The sequence below is a fragment of the Pipistrellus kuhlii genome, unplaced genomic scaffold, assembly GCF_014108245.1.
Source record: "Pipistrellus kuhlii isolate mPipKuh1 unplaced genomic scaffold, mPipKuh1.p scaffold_m20_p_17, whole genome shotgun sequence".
NCBI classification, from domain to species: domain Eukaryota; kingdom Metazoa; phylum Chordata; class Mammalia; order Chiroptera; family Vespertilionidae; genus Pipistrellus; species Pipistrellus kuhlii.
Genome location: NW_023425482.1, coordinates 20,546,927 through 20,561,446, shown reverse-complemented (window position 1 = coordinate 20,561,446; position 14,520 = coordinate 20,546,927). Strand labels below are relative to the sequence as shown.

Here is a 14,520-nt window from a genome sequence, read left to right as displayed (position 1 = left end):
TGTACAGTAAAATGGTAACAGCTGCTATTGAAAACAGTGTGGTGGTTTTGCAAAGAGCTAACCCTAGAATTGCCCTCTGACTCAGCAATTTCATCCTAGGCATATGCCCAAAGGAATTGAAGGCAGGGATTCAAGCAGATACCTATATGCCAATGTTCATTGTATAGCCAAAAGGTAGAGGCAACCCAAGTTTCCATCAGCAGGTGAATGGGTAACAAACTGTGTTCTCTATGTACCAGGAACTGTGTGTGTGTGTGTGTGTGTGTGTGTGTGTGTGTGTGTACGTACCAGGGACTATCATTCATCCATAAAAGAATGAAGTCTGGATTGCATCCCTCACCCCTCTATGCGAAAGAGGAAGGACACTCACACCTGGTTCCATGCCTAAAATGTTTATTCTTAGCACATGCTTGTGCCTGGATGACTAGGAGGGGGACTTTGTCAGACCCCTAAGGTGACCTCTGGGGAGCTGACCAGGTCATCAGAGCCACAGGATGAGGGCTGAGAAGGTGGCAGTAGCCAGGAAGCCTAGGACAATTGCGGGAGGCTTTTGGGGGACTCTGGAGGATGATTGCTTGGCCGCCTGCTCACATCCAGGTGTGTGGCCAGGTGTCGATGCGGAAGCGGAGTCTTGAGGTGGGAATGGCAGGACCTGCCCACCTGCCTGTCTGGAAATTCATCCTTTGCAGGTTCTGGCCACCGTTTTCATCTCTCACCTGCGGGTGGGAGTTGTCAGTCAGCGGCTCCTCTAGGGCACCCCTCACCTGCAAACCACTGAGCCATCCTTCTGCTCAGCTCAGCACAATACCTGCTCCACCCGCAGCAGATTTCCACGAAGGACACCCTGAAGCTCCTTCTCACTTCAGCCGCGCCTCAGCAACTCTTCTATGAGAACCGGGTACGTGGATACATCCTCCAGCTCCTGAGGGAACCTTTGTGAACACCAGCCAGCCAGCTGTGGGACCGTGGCCCTGATCCTTGTCTACGGACAATTGTCCGGTCCCAACAGCCCCAGTCACAAGGGAAAACAAAGGCCATTCAGTGGCCTCTTCAGACTACTGAATGCAACTTTGGAAGCTCCTTGAAGACTGGGCTTCTGCATTATCTACCCACTGCACAGACGATCAGCCCACAACAGTGGCCACAGACCCAAGCTAGTCCTGCTGGGCTGGGACCGGAGCTTGTGCAGATAAATGAGCTCTGCCTGTGGGAGGTAATGACCTCGAGTGGCGGTGGGTCCAGTGGACCACAGAAAGCCCAGGACACAGGCCCTGAGAGTGGGCAAATATCACATGGTCTGGGACACAGCAGCCTGTGGTTGAGGTTTGAAAGATGGGAGGACCACAGGATGCGGAACTGTAATTCCCTCCTCTATCCCAGCCCAAGAAAAAAAAAAACAAAAAAAAACACAAAACAAAACGGAAATACTCACTGGCCAGACCCATCATAATTTCCACCAATCCCGATGAACTCGGATCCAATGACTGCTTTGATGTGGTCCAAGTAATCTAGAGGGTGGAGGTTGGTGATGGGCAGCACTGGGCTGGAGTTAGACCCTGGGATCATCCCTGGGGAGGTTAGTGGTGGGCAGCCCTGATCTGGTGATGCTCATCCCTGGCCAATCCCCCTGCCAAGCTCCAGGCCATGGCAGCTGACTCCACAGAGCTCCTAGCCAGCTGTGTGTTCTGGAGTGGCCACAAGCTGGACACTGGACCTAGAGTGAACGTCAGAGCCGCCTCTTTGGATCTTTTCCTGCCCAGAAGCCACCCTGCCTCTGGGCTCCTTGAGAGCCTGGTTGGGGTCTGCCAGCCTGTCCTGTCCTGTCCAGAGATGTGGGAGTAAGAGTGAGCCTCAGAAGCAGAGGCAGATGCTTGCCCCAACCCGTCAGCACTGACTGTGGTCCAGATCTGGTGGCCGTGAAGAGCTGTATGTACTCCCCAAGGTCCGCCCAATGCCCACCAGGTGTGCTAGCTCACTGGAGCTGTCCTGAGGACCCCGGTGGCCACAGACTATACCCACCTCAACTCCGTGCGCTAGAACTGCGCACGGAGTTGAGGTGGGGCTCACCTGCCACAGGGACACACTGGCAAACAGGTTGCACTGCAAAATCCCCATGGACAGCGTCACCATCACAATGCCGCCATTCTTCCAATGCCACCATTCTTCCTCTACAGGGGTGAACAAATGGATACTCAGCTTGCCCTTCGCCCTTCTGTCCTGATGACCTGCTCCCCCCCCCCCCCCCTCCCCCCGTGCCCCAGAGGGCCCTCCTATTAGGACAGTACTCAGTCCTGGCTTCAGAGATTGGAAGACACTTCTCTGGGTTTGTGGGCCCCTGGGTGGAACTGATTTGGACTTGAGTTTCAGAGATCGGGAGGGTTAACCAGTCTTGAGTCCAAAAGTGAGGCCTGGGCTGGTAGCTTTGCTCAGGGTAAAGACTCTTTGTATGAAGCATGCTTAGCTCTGGGTCTGAGGGCGGGGGTGGCCACTCACAAGAAGTTGGAGGATGTCATCTGGAACATTCAGCAAATTGTTGCACACAGCCCTGGCGGCTGAGTGGGAGAAGATCACAGGAGCCCTTGGTACCTCCAGCACTTGATGCACCAAGGCGTCTGACCCATGGGACAAGTTCACCATCATGCCCAGGCGATTCATCTCCCCTACCACCTTCTGCAGGGACACAGTTTTGTTTGTTTGTTTGTTTGTTTGTTAATCCTCACCGAGGATATTTCTCCATTGGTTTTTAGGGAAGTGGAAGAGAGAGGGAAAGACAGAGAGAAACATCGATGTGAGAAAAAAACACATCGATTGGTTGCCTCCTGACAAGCCCTGACCAGGGCCTAGGCCGGGGAGGAGCTTGCAACCGAAGTGCATGCCCTTGACTGGAATTTAACTCGGGACCCTTTGGTCTGCAGGTCTTTGCTCTATTCACTAAGCCAAACTGGCTAGGGCAGGACATGTATTTTATTTGGGGGTGTATATGTGTCACAGGTGCACGTATGCACCTATCTATAGGGAACAGGTGGGTTCGGGTAGGGAGCAGGAGTCCTCACCTCACCGAAGCTTGACAACCCACTGACGTCAGTGAAGAAGTGGTGTTCAAACTTGATGGAACTCTGCCCTGCAGAAGAGCCAGTGGAGGGCAATCTAGTGGGCCACACCTTGGCCACCAGAGCCTGGGGACTCTTCAATCCCTCTGTCCATCCACCCCTCCTCCAGAACAGGGGAAGGACGTAGGCCAGCTGCTATCTGGGAGCGTGAGGGACCTGCCGGCAGTTCAGCCTCCCTCCCTGGACCCCTCTGTCCTCACCTCTCTGGCAGCTTCCCCACTGTCCTGTCCGTCATCCCTCTACACTCACCAGGGCGTGTTGCAGGTGAAGGTGAGTGTCCGGTAGTGCACCCCCAGCAGGTAGAAGCTCCGCAGAACAGCAAGGCTGCTGTCCAGTGAGAGACCGCCCTCCACTCCAATGAGGCAGGCCAGCTTTTGAGTGCTGTTCAGACCTAGAAGAGGGTGGAAAACCAAGTGGTTCGGAACCAGGGCCAGAAGCACCAGAGGAAGCCTCCGATTGGTCCTCCCCCTGCCCCTGCCACATTCAGCAGCCCACCTTGGACTGAGGTCATAAGCTCCAGTTCAGTGTAGGAAGCACACATGCAACGAATGAGGTCAATCTGCTCCAGTGCGAGGCGGATGGCATCCTCTCGCTGGGTCTGGCAAGGGACATAGGCTGACCAGAACTAAGGGTAGGAATGTGATCAGGCCACTCCTTCTCAGCCCCCCAAGATACTCATGAGGGTCCGTGGCCTGAGTGAGGCCGACCCCATGGCAGCTTGATAACCATTGAGTTTGCTGCCAGCAGCCAAACTATGGACTCAGGACACACCATCCTTGCCTTCTGTTGGTCCATGTGCTGTGTGCCTGCCCCAAGGCCAGCTCACCATGTCCCTTTGTGGTCTCGGCACCTCCCACCATCACCAGGGATGTTCTGATAATTTCTGTGCGTTTCCACCGAACCTAGGGATCTATGTGGCCAACCTGTCTTGGCCTCCAACATCCCCACGCTCCCCAGCAGCCGCCACACGATGACACATCTGTGTCCTATGATACCCAGTCACTGAAGGACTGCCTACCCAGGTTCCTGTGGCCTCCACACTCCCCAGCAGCCACACTGTGGACCCCTGTGTGTCCCTGCAGTACCTGGGCACCCACAAGGCCATCTGTTAGTTTGTCCAGGCTGGTCTGGCCACGGCTGAGGTTGCACAGGTTAATATCTCGTAGCCTGTTCTGGAAAAGCCGTCTCAGGAGCAGGGGCAGGTGGTTGTGGCTGGGGGTGTCAAGAAAAGGTTAGAACACGGACATGGTCTCAGGTCAACATGCCTGGACCTGCCCTGTCCCGCTTCACCTTCCTGCCTCACACAAACAATGCCAGTAGGGAGATCTCTGGAGGCTCCACTAGGGGGTGGGGTGGGGGTTCCACCAGAAATGGGATAATGGGGCCGAAACTGGTTTGGCTCAGTGGATAGAGCCTCGGCCTGTGGACTGAAAGGTCCCAAGTTCGATTCTGGTCACGGGCATGTACATTGGTTGTGGGCACATCCCCAGTAGGGGGTGTACAAGAGGCAGCTGATGGATGATTCTCTCATCGATGTTTCTAACTCTCTATCCCCCTCTCTCTCTTCCTCTCTGTAAAAAAACAACAACCAATAAAAAAAAAATATATATATATATTTTAAAAATGGGATAATGAGGAGAAAGGGCCCATGAATGATGATGGAGAGAGTGTATCCAGGAGAGGTGTGAGGGAGCCTCCTCACTATCCCTGCACTGGGAGGATCCCCTCCACTGCCTAGGGGTGAGTTCAGCCCCCTCCGCCCCACGCGGTATCCACACACCCATCTACCAGTGGGAAGCCCCGCATCAAGGCCTCCGCTCGCTCCGCAGTCTCGGGGCCCTGAGGGTGCTGGGCGTGGTGGGGGCACTGGGAACGTCGGGCATGGTCGTGGCGTTGGGTGTTCCCAGCGCTGTCGGGGCGCCGCCCGCAATGGTCCAAGCGCGGGTTACTGGCTTCAGCAGCGACAGCGGCAGCAAGAGCAGCGGGCACAGCAGAGGCCGCCAGCCGGGCACGCGGGGGAACCCAAGGGCCGCGGGCCGCATGCTGCACAGGCGGGCAGGCGGGCAGGGGCTGGGTTTGAAAGCCTGAGAGAGGCAGGCGGTCACCGCACCATCGATCGATTTAATAATGGCTTCGAGAGCAGGAGGATCTTGCAAGACGCTGGGGAGACGTCCAGGGATCCGAGCGCCGGCGCACTGCGTGGCCGCCAGGGGGCACCACGGTCCTCCTGCTCCCAACAGGGAGAGCGCCCCAAAGGGCCAGGCAGTCTTCTGCCGCGAGCGCCCTCTGGCGACGCATCGCATCGTGGGCTCCCTCCAGCCGGGGTCCCTCTGCCTCTGCTTCTGCTAGGGACACAGACTAAGGGGGTGGGCTGGAGGGAAGCTGGGAGGGACCCAGGAATGTTTCTAGTCTCACCCCTCGTCAGACAAGCCGCAGGTGGTCCATGAAGGGTTTTAGTTGCGTGGATGTGCCTCACCCTCACAAGGTCAACTATTCCATGAAATCTATTGAATAGTGATTAGATTTGTCAGTTTTAACTGACAGCAAAATAATTTCCTGTATATATGTAATAAACATGACATTTATTCTCATTAAGTGATTTGTGCATTTCCAATTTCTCCACATTTGTTGGTCTAAAATACATTTCCCTTCATATTTGAAGAATATTTCACTTCACAGAATTCAACAGTAGTAGTTACTTTCATTCAGCAGGTTAAAGATATTTCACTATGTATAGATGTCCCTTATTCCCCCCCCCAAAAAAAAAATTATTGTTTCCATTTGGTTCAGTGCATGGGAGAGGACTCCAGGGTGGTTAAAAAGATGCTTTGCAGGCCCTAGCCAGTTGGCTTGGTTGGTTGGAGCATTGTCCTGAACACAAAAAGGTTGTAGGTTCGATTCCTAGTTACAGCACATTCCTAGGTTGTAGATTCTATCCCTGGTTATCCAGAGAAAACCGATCAATGTTTTTCTCTCCCTCCCTTCCTCTCTCTAAAAATCAATAAAAAAAACATATCCTCAAGTGAGGATTTTCATGGTTTTAGGAAGGTCAGCCAAAGCTAGACACCAGAGGAATGCAGAGAGGCCGCTCAAAGGCCTCTGGGCGCCGAAGGCTCCTGGTCTGCCTGAGGGTGAGCTTCTTGGAGAGATACTCACTCAGCCCAGCCTGGGGACTGGACGGCCTTCAGAGGTTAGTCAGGTGGCTGCCCATCTTCTTGATGAGTTTCACTTCCTCATCCAAGAAGTGGTTCTCCAGGAAGTCAGAGAGAGGAGGTTCTGTGAGGGTAGAACCAGGGCTTGCAGGGTCAAAGGGCCTGGTTCAGGTTCCTTTCTGTGACATCCTGAGTTTTACCCCACGTATCCTGGGAAGGCTTCTGCATGTCCTGGAAATGTATTCGGCCACCACGCTGGGTTTGCACCTTTAAGAGACTCTGGGTGTCCTTGCACTTCTCCTCTGCCAACTTGAGGAAGTGGCCCACGCCCTCCGGAGCCACACGGTAGCGGTCAAAACAGAAGCCCAGGGAGAGGGAGGCGTAGGCGGCCTGCAGATGCAGCTTGATCAGGCAGTGGAGGGCAGCCTTCACCTCAGTGGTATAATTCTGAGGAATTAGGGGGCTCACGGTTGTTTAGCAATAAGGAGTTATGATCCAAAAATGGTGTTTGCTGCCCTGGCTATTATGGCTCAGTTGGTTGGAGCATCTTGTATACTGAAAGGTGAATTCTTGATCAGGGCACAGACCCAGGTTGTGGATTAGAACCCAGTCGTATGGAAGGAAACCAATTATCTCTCTCTCACTTCCATGTTTGTCAATGTGTCTTTTTCTTCCCCACTTCCTCTCTCTAAAATAATACACACACACACACACACACACACACACACACACACACACACATACACGCGCGCGCGCGCGCACACGGTATTTGCTGCTCTTGGAACCTGAGGGTGGCTGAGGTGGTTCTAAAGGTGGTGAGTGGAAAACGTGTTCTTGGAAAAAGGAGTGTCCCTGAGTACATTCTGTTCAAGCACTGTTGAAGCAAGAGACGGATCCAGGGGGCTGCCAAGGGTGCTGCCCTGTTATTTCTATTGAAAATTCAGTTGTCAGTATTGTTGTTCCTCAAGTTAATAAGATTTTTAAAATATGGCTGCGTTTAAGATAATCTTTTGTCCTTGGCTTCTTGAAGTTTGACTTTGAAATGCACAGTTTGGGATTATTAATAGTACTGCTATAGTTATTTTTTTTTTTATATGCCTATAGGGGAATGTAGGCATGCATTCCTCTTGGACATATATCTTGGGTGAAATTGCCCCATCATGGGATATGCATTGACTATTAGTATTGTTATTTTTATTAGCCATTACCTATTGTCATGTTTATTATTAGCTATGATTACTAACTCTTAATGTACCAACTCTTGGTTTTGGCTGTTATTAGTGCACTTGCTATTGCTGTTAGTGGCCTGGTGGTAAGATGGGGCCATTGTCTTGACGCAGCCTGTGCCTCTCTGAGAGAAAGTCTCTGTGGGTCAGGGAGGGGAAGGCCCATATCCAGGGCAGTCCAGCCTTTGGAGCCCACGGCCCACTATGTGGCCTGACATTCTGGGCTCCGTACAAATAGGCACAGAGGTCATTTGTGATCCAGGCAGGTTCTCTACTTGGGAATGTGAACTAGAATTCTCTGGAAGACCGTCAGACGGTGGTCAGTGGGTCAGGATGGGGATTGAGGTGAGCTACCCGGTATTGGGGACCCACCACAGAGAAGGACACTCATACCTGGTTCCATTCTAAAATATTTATTTTCGGGAAATATTTGTGCCTGCACAAAGGGGCAACGTTGTGGGGTGTCCACAGCTGCCAAAGTGACATCTGACAGGGTGCACTGGGTCACCAGAGCCACAGAGTGACAACTGGGAGGGAAGCAATAACTGTGAGGCTCGGGGCTGTGAGGGGGGAGGATTTGGAGAACGACTTCTTAGAATACAACTTCGGTCCCCAATGCTGCGCAGGAGTCTCCATTAGTTTCTGGTCTGGGGCCATGTGATGACCCGGATGCAGCCGTGGGAGGACAGAGCGGCAGGAGCCGCCCAGCTGCTCATCGGGGAACTCGTCCTCTAAGGGCCTTTGCCCCCTGCTCTCCTCCCGAACCTGGAGGCAGCAGTTGGTGGTGAGGCAGCTCCTGCAGCTCCCCCCCCCCCCAACCTGCTCAGCCTCTCCCTCCCAGCCCAGCACACCTACCTGCTCCACCTGTCTGAAGACCCGCAGCAGATTTCCTCGAAGGACTCCCTGGAGCTCTTCCGCATTCCAGCCACGACTCAGCAGCTCCTCTATCAGTACTGGGTACCTGGACACATCCTCCAGACCCTGAGGGAAACTGCACGGCCGCCAGGCAACCAGTTGGGGGGGCCCCATATCTGTTTCCCGGGTCCTGACTCAGAACCGCAGCCCTAAGGGTTCCGGCTCCATATGAGAGAGCAAGTGATTCACCCCTATGCTTCATCTTTCAGAATCAAAACCTCCTTGAATATTCGTCAAAACTCATTGGAATTGTATTAAGATCTATGCCTTTCACTGAATGCAAATTTCCCCTCTATGTATAAAGAGAAGAAAAGCTTTTTAAGAACTGGATTGAGCCTGGGTGGCGTGGCTCAGTGGTTGAGACCGACCATGAACCAGGAGGTCATGATTTGATTCCATGTTCAGGTTTCGGGCTCTGTCCCCATTAGGGGGCATGCAGGAGGCAGCTGACCAATTGATTCTCTCTCATCATCATTGATGTTTCTCTCTCCCTCTCCCTTCCTCTCTGAAATAAATATTTATTTTTTGAAAATAACTGGGTTGAACCCCTGCATGCACAGACCCAGCTGAAAGCAGAAAATATGGTCAACCTGTACCACTTTTAGACTTTGCTAAAAGTCTGCTCAGAGGCAGTGGGGCTGCTGGCACTGGGGGTGGGTGCCCATGCTAGGCAGATGAGCTGTCTGGTGGCTTAGCCAAATATGATGACTTAGAGTGGGGCCAATGGGCCACAATCAGAAGAGAAAGTCCAGGAAACAGAGCCGAGGAGGGGAGATGCCGAGTGGGCCAGCAGACCTGTGGTCAAGGCCTAAAGGCCACGAGGACCATGCTGAGGTGGACACGGAGACTGACGGCCCCACAGCGAGCTCCTGACAAGCCACAGGGGAAGCACTCACCTGCTGGTCCCATCATAATCGCCGCCAATGCCAATGAACTGGGATCCAATGACTGCCCTGATGTGGTCGAAGTGATCTGGGGGATGGAGAGTCAGCAATGTGGGGTTTCCAGGGCAGGGGAGAGGGGAGGGGACTGGACTCTGCTGATTCCTCTTTTTGCAGCCTATAGGCCATGCAGGCCTATTAATTCATGGCTCGGCACCCAGTATGCCAACTTGAGAGCCCTGAGCTTTGACCTGATGGGATCCTGGCTATCTCTGGACTTGACTTCAGATTTCTAGCAGATCCCAGCACTCCCAGTTTGGGCCATTTCACATCAGGATTCACCCTGCCTCAAGGCTCCTTGAGAACCTATGGGTGCTCCTTTCCGTGGATGTGAAAGATGGGAGAGGGTCAGACACCACAGAGACCTAAGGGGCAGGGCATTCTGGGAGGCCCTACAGAGTCACCCAGGCTTTGTGTGTGACTGCCTCCCTTATACCCCACAGTGCTGCGCTATCCACCCTGTGGCTCTGGGTGTGATGGCGCCAAGGAGCTGTGTCCTGTGCATGTTTTGGTTTTGGGGGGTCTGTGCCTACTGCCAAAGGATGGGTCAAATGTACCGGTTGTTCCGAGGTTCCCCAGGAAAGCTTTAGGTCCAGATCAGAGCTGCTCGGAGAGCTCAGGTGGGGCTCACCTGCCACAGTGGACACATTGGCCAGCAGGTTGCACTGCAACACGCCCATGGACAAGGACACCATCACGACACCACCATTCTCCTTCTGAACGAGTGGAAAGATTGACACTCAGCTCGCCCCCCTCTCTCCTTCCCTCCCCCAGCACAACCACCTGCCTGTTCGCCGGCTGAGCGCCTGTGAGGAAGGTTTCCCACCATGACCCTGAGATAAGAGGAAACCTCATTTCTCTGATTTGCATGAATGGAGTGTCAGTCCTGGTTTGGGTGGGGGTCTTGGCCCTGGGTTTGCATATTCAGAGGAGTCTTTACCACCTAGAACCTTATGTTGGGTTCAGGAGTCCAGGGCAGATGCTCAGCCTTGGGTCTGGGAAAGTTGAGGGCGCTGGGGCTCAGGTTCAAGGGTTCCTGTTTCGAACCTCTTGCTCTAGGTCAAGGGCCAGGGCGGCGTCTTCTCACCAGAAGCTGCAGGATGTCATCAGGAACGTTCCGCTCGTTCTCGCATACCCCCCGGGCAGCCGAGTGGGAGAAGATCACCGGTGCCCGTGACACCTCCAGGGCCCGCCGTGCCACGGCATCGGAGACGTGGGACAGGTCTACCATCATGCCCAGACGGTTCATTTCCGCCACCACCTTCTGCAGGGAAAGGTGGGGCCGAAGGCGTCGGGGGTGCATCAGGTATGTGCATTTATTTGTAGGGAGCAGGTGGGGTGTGTGGATGCGGGTGGGACAGGGTATGGAACCAGGGTTCTCACCTCACCAAAACTGGTCAGCCCGCTGACATTGTTGTAGAAGGGGTGGATGCCCTTAGCTGAGCTCTCCGCCCTGCAGGATGGTCAGGAGGCAGTCAGACGGGCGGCCATACTTGGGCCACAAGAGCTCAGAGCCATAATTGGGGCTCCTGAACCCTCTATCCCAGCAGCCCCAGAGAGCAAGAGCAAGAACCCAAGGTGGGCTGGGCCTGGTGGTAGGAAGACCCTGCTGGGGGGTCCAGAGTTGCTCTATGAGCCCAGACCCCCTCCCCACTGCAGGGTCAGCGCCAGATCCCAGGGATGAAGTGTGGCCTGGGTCTCCGTGGTATCTGGCGCAGATCCCTGCCTCCGTGGCCCCATTACCACCTGCCCCTGCGCTCACCAGGGCGTGTTGCAGGTGTGGGTGAGGGTCAGGTAGCGCACACCCAGCAGATAGAAGGTACGCAGGACGGAGAGGCTGCTGTCCAGCGAGTGGCCGCCCTCCACGCCAATGAGGCAGGCCAGCTTGCGGGTGCTGTTCAGATCTGGGGGCAGGCAGGTGAGGCGGTCACTTTCAGGGGCCGGGGTAGCTCCATCGAGTCCCTAACGCCGCCCCCACCAGCCCGCCTACCTTGAACCGTGGTCACAAGCTCCAGCTCCGAATAGGAGGCACACATGCGGTGGATGAGGTCAATCTGCTCTAGGGTGAGGCGCACTGCATCCTGTCCCTGGGTCTGGCATGGGACGTAGGCCGACCAGAACTGGGGGGTGGAGGGGGCAGGCATTGGCTTGGGCAGGGCCTGCTCTGGAGCTCCTCCTTCCACAGCCTGCACAGCCCCCACAGCCCCCAGCGGACCCAGAGACCACATGCAATAAGCCGCTTGTTCCCTGCTGCCTGGATGGCCACCACGCTGGCTCCCCGGGCATTGATGTTACGGCACTTTTTGGGTCACTCTGGTCGCTGAGCCGCCATGTGACTAACTTACTGTGGTCTCTAGGGCCCCCTCTCCCCTCCCCCCCCCCCACCTTCCCCAGTAGCCAGTGGTGCCTTGTGAGTCCCCGTGGTACCTGCGCGCCCACGAGGCCGTCTCTAAGCCTGTCCAGGTTGGTCTGGCCCTGCGTGAAGTTGTGCAGGTTCACGTCCTGTAGCCGGTTGCGGTAAAACTGCCTCAGGACCAGAGGCATGTCATTGTGGCTGGGAGGAGGTCAAGGCAGGGGGTCAGGTCAGGGGCACATGGGAGATCAGGCAGGACAGTTACACACACTACACACAGGGACCCTCTGAGGCCTGGACGCGGGCATTCCCGACAGGGAGGGGCTGATAAGAGGAGGAAAAGGGCATCCACGGGACGGGACCTCCTCCCCAGCCCAGGGGTGAGTGAGCTCAGCGCCCACCGCACCTACGCACCCATCCACGAGTGGGAACTCCCGCATCAGGGCCTGAGCTTGCTTCCGCAGGTGCAGGGTGCTGGGGGTTCCGGGCGAGGTGGCGGTACTAGGGGTGCTGGGCGCAGTCGGGTGGCTGGGGGATCCTGGCCCAGTCTTGGCACTGAGGGTGCTGGGCGCGGGGGAGGTGCCGGGGGCACTGGGAGCGCCCGGCCCGGCCTGGGCGCGGGTCACCGGCTGCGGCAGCAGCAGCAGCAGGAGCAGCAGCCGCAGCAGAGGCCGCAGGGGCCGCCGGCGGAGCAGGTGGGGACACTCGAGGCCCGCGGGCCGCATGCTTCCCGGCAGGCGGGCAGGGTCTGGTCTCGAGAACCTGAGAGGCAGGAGAAGGGCCGAGGGCGACGATGGGGTCCCAACCGTCGGCTCCAGCGGCTCAGCAGCGCGGCCTCGCGAGAGGGGGGGTGGGGAGTCACCGGACCTGCGACCAGTGGGCAGGGAGCTGCGTTGCAGGCGCGCCACCGCCAGGGGGCGGCACTGCTTCCCCTCTCCAGGCCCCCACCCCCCACCCGTTCCGCCCCTGCGTGCCCTCCCAGTGCTCTGCGGGGGGCGGGAGGGGGGCTCTCTAGGTTTCCTTCCCGAAACTGGCTCTCAAGAGAGAGGGCCTGCTCTAACCGGTTTGGCTCAGTGGATAGAGCGTCGGCCTGTGGACTCAAGGGTTCCAGGTTCGATTCCGGTCAAGGGCATGTACCTTGGTTGCGGGCACATCCCCAGTAAGGGTGTGCAGGAGACAGCTGATGGATGTTTCTCTCTCATTGATGTTTCTAGCTCTCTATCCCTCTCCCTTCCTCTCTGTAAAAAAATCAATAAAAACATCAATGAGAGAGAATCATCGTTCAGCTGCCTCTTGCATACCCCCTACTGGGGATGTGCCCGCAACCTAGGTACATGCCCTTGACCAGAATCGAACCTGGGACCTTTCAGTCCTCAGGCCGATGCTCTATCCAATGAGCCAAACCGGTTTCGGCTATAAATAAAATATATTTTTTTAAGAGAGAGAGCGAGCGAGAGCGTGGAGTGCTTCTGCCAGAGAGTGGCCCTCGGCCCTGTGCCCTCTCCCAACCATATAATATCCCACCTGCCTGCCTGCCATCTGTTCTGGACGCCCCTAGGCCCACTTTATGGTCACAGTGTTCGGCGAACCGGTTTTCCTGTGTGAGGGAGGAGATAGTCTCTGGACATGAGGGGTTAACTTTATGAACACTGGATTCAGGTAGGGGCCCCCTGCCCCTGCCCTTCTCTTTCCCTTCCCTTCCTCCCAGCCTGCGTGTCTACCCCCAGGGAGTCCAGCCAGGAACTGGGAACTGTCAGGAGATCCCTGTCTCCCCTCTTCCCCAGTCAGCCCCAGGAAAGCACTCTCCCCTCAGATATGCTACACCTCCCCACCGCGAATGGAGGGACTTTGGGCGGGAACTGGGCAACCACCTGGAGAGGGTCAGGGAGCGTTTACTCGGCAGCAGAAGCACAGAGAGTACGCTACTTGAAGGGAAGGAAATGAGTCATTTCCAGGGCAGCAGAGCCCCAGTCCCAGCACCGTTCCTCCCAGACCTGCTGGTGGCCTGCTGGCCAGGAGCCCCCCTACCTCAGTGTGGAAGCCCTGCGCCTCTTGAGCTCAGAAGGATGGGTCCTAAGGAAAAGCTTGTTTTTTTTGTGCCTACAACCGCCTCATGTGGTGGCTGCTCCGGGCTAAGTTCCCAAGTTCCCGTACTCGCTGGGCAGGCCCCACCCCATTCCAGCCTCAGGCCCTCATCCTAGCTGTCTCCTCCAAGAACCCCCACCCACGTACTCACACCCTTGTGCACACGTACACAGGGGATATGCCTTATCACAGAAGTTGAGAGGATTCTGGGTCCTTGTCCAAACTCTTTCCTTCCACAACCTCTCAAGTTTGTATTCTGAACTTTGGCACTCCCTGGAGTTGCTCCATCTTTGTAACCTTTCCCAGGTGATGGGAGTGACCGGAGCAGGGACCGGTCTGAGGCCTGGAGACCCTAGAAACCTCCCCCAAATAAAGTGAGCAAAACGCTTCCACGGGGACTTGAGGTCCTGGGCTAGCCATGAGGGGAAGGGCTCCTAGCTTGGCTATATTTGAGGAATTATGCACTTGATATTGCCCAGTGCCTGTTGGCCAGGAGGAAGGGCCACCCAAAGGTGCTGAACTGCGGGTGGGTCTAGCTTGAGGGGGTCTCTAGGCAGCCCCGCTTCTGAATGAGAGTTCCCAGGGCTCTGCCCTAGGTGACTTGTGCACCCAAACTCAAACCCGGCTCCCTTCTTTTCCTCTACTCCCCAAGGCTGGTCAGCAACCCCACACCGCACACGTCATACTCTTGCAGCTGCGTGGGGGGGAACTCTTGGACATGCTGTTTTCCAGGCCACA

At 55.8% G+C, this 14,520-nt stretch overlaps 2 protein-coding genes and 1 pseudogene across 3 annotated transcripts; all 3 read right to left on the bottom strand.

Moving 5' to 3' along the window:
• Nucleotides 1–353: 353 nt before the first annotated feature.
• Nucleotides 354–5,428, bottom strand: LOC118720955 (dipeptidase 3-like). The gene is given in 14 exon segments (XM_045582901.1): nt 354–545; nt 547–567; nt 569–692; nt 695–716; nt 809–932; nt 1,433–1,508; nt 1,887–2,166; nt 2,494–2,670; nt 3,054–3,210; nt 3,360–3,501; nt 3,606–3,735; nt 4,196–4,322; nt 4,891–4,936; nt 4,939–5,428. Coding segments are annotated over 14 exon segments (1,965 nt in total). The 5' UTR covers nt 5,414–5,428; the 3' UTR covers nt 354–481.
• Nucleotides 5,429–6,294: 866 nt separating this feature from the next.
• Nucleotides 6,295–7,589, bottom strand: LOC123652513 (annotated as a pseudogene).
• Nucleotides 7,590–7,885: 296 nt separating this feature from the next.
• LOC118720950 (dipeptidase 2) lies at nt 7,886–13,830 on the bottom strand. 2 transcript variants are annotated; one of them, XM_036441439.2, is made up of 11 exons: nt 13,726–13,830; nt 12,112–12,459; nt 11,772–11,898; nt 11,335–11,464; nt 11,107–11,248; nt 10,728–10,797; nt 10,432–10,608; nt 9,976–10,060; nt 9,300–9,375; nt 8,344–8,479; nt 7,886–8,253 (listed from the first exon to the last, which is right to left on the bottom strand). In XM_036441439.2, the coding sequence occupies exons 2-11, from the start codon at nt 12,420–12,422 to the stop codon at nt 7,993–7,995; spliced, it is 1,515 nt and encodes a 504-aa protein (XP_036297332.1). In that variant the 5' UTR covers nt 12,423–12,459; nt 13,726–13,830; the 3' UTR covers nt 7,886–7,992. The 2 variants fall into 2 exon arrangements, with proteins under 2 accessions (XP_036297332.1, XP_036297331.1); XM_036441438.2 differs by lacking the exon at nt 13,726–13,830 and adding an exon at nt 13,594–13,713.
• Between the last annotated feature and the right edge of the window lie 690 nt (nt 13,831–14,520).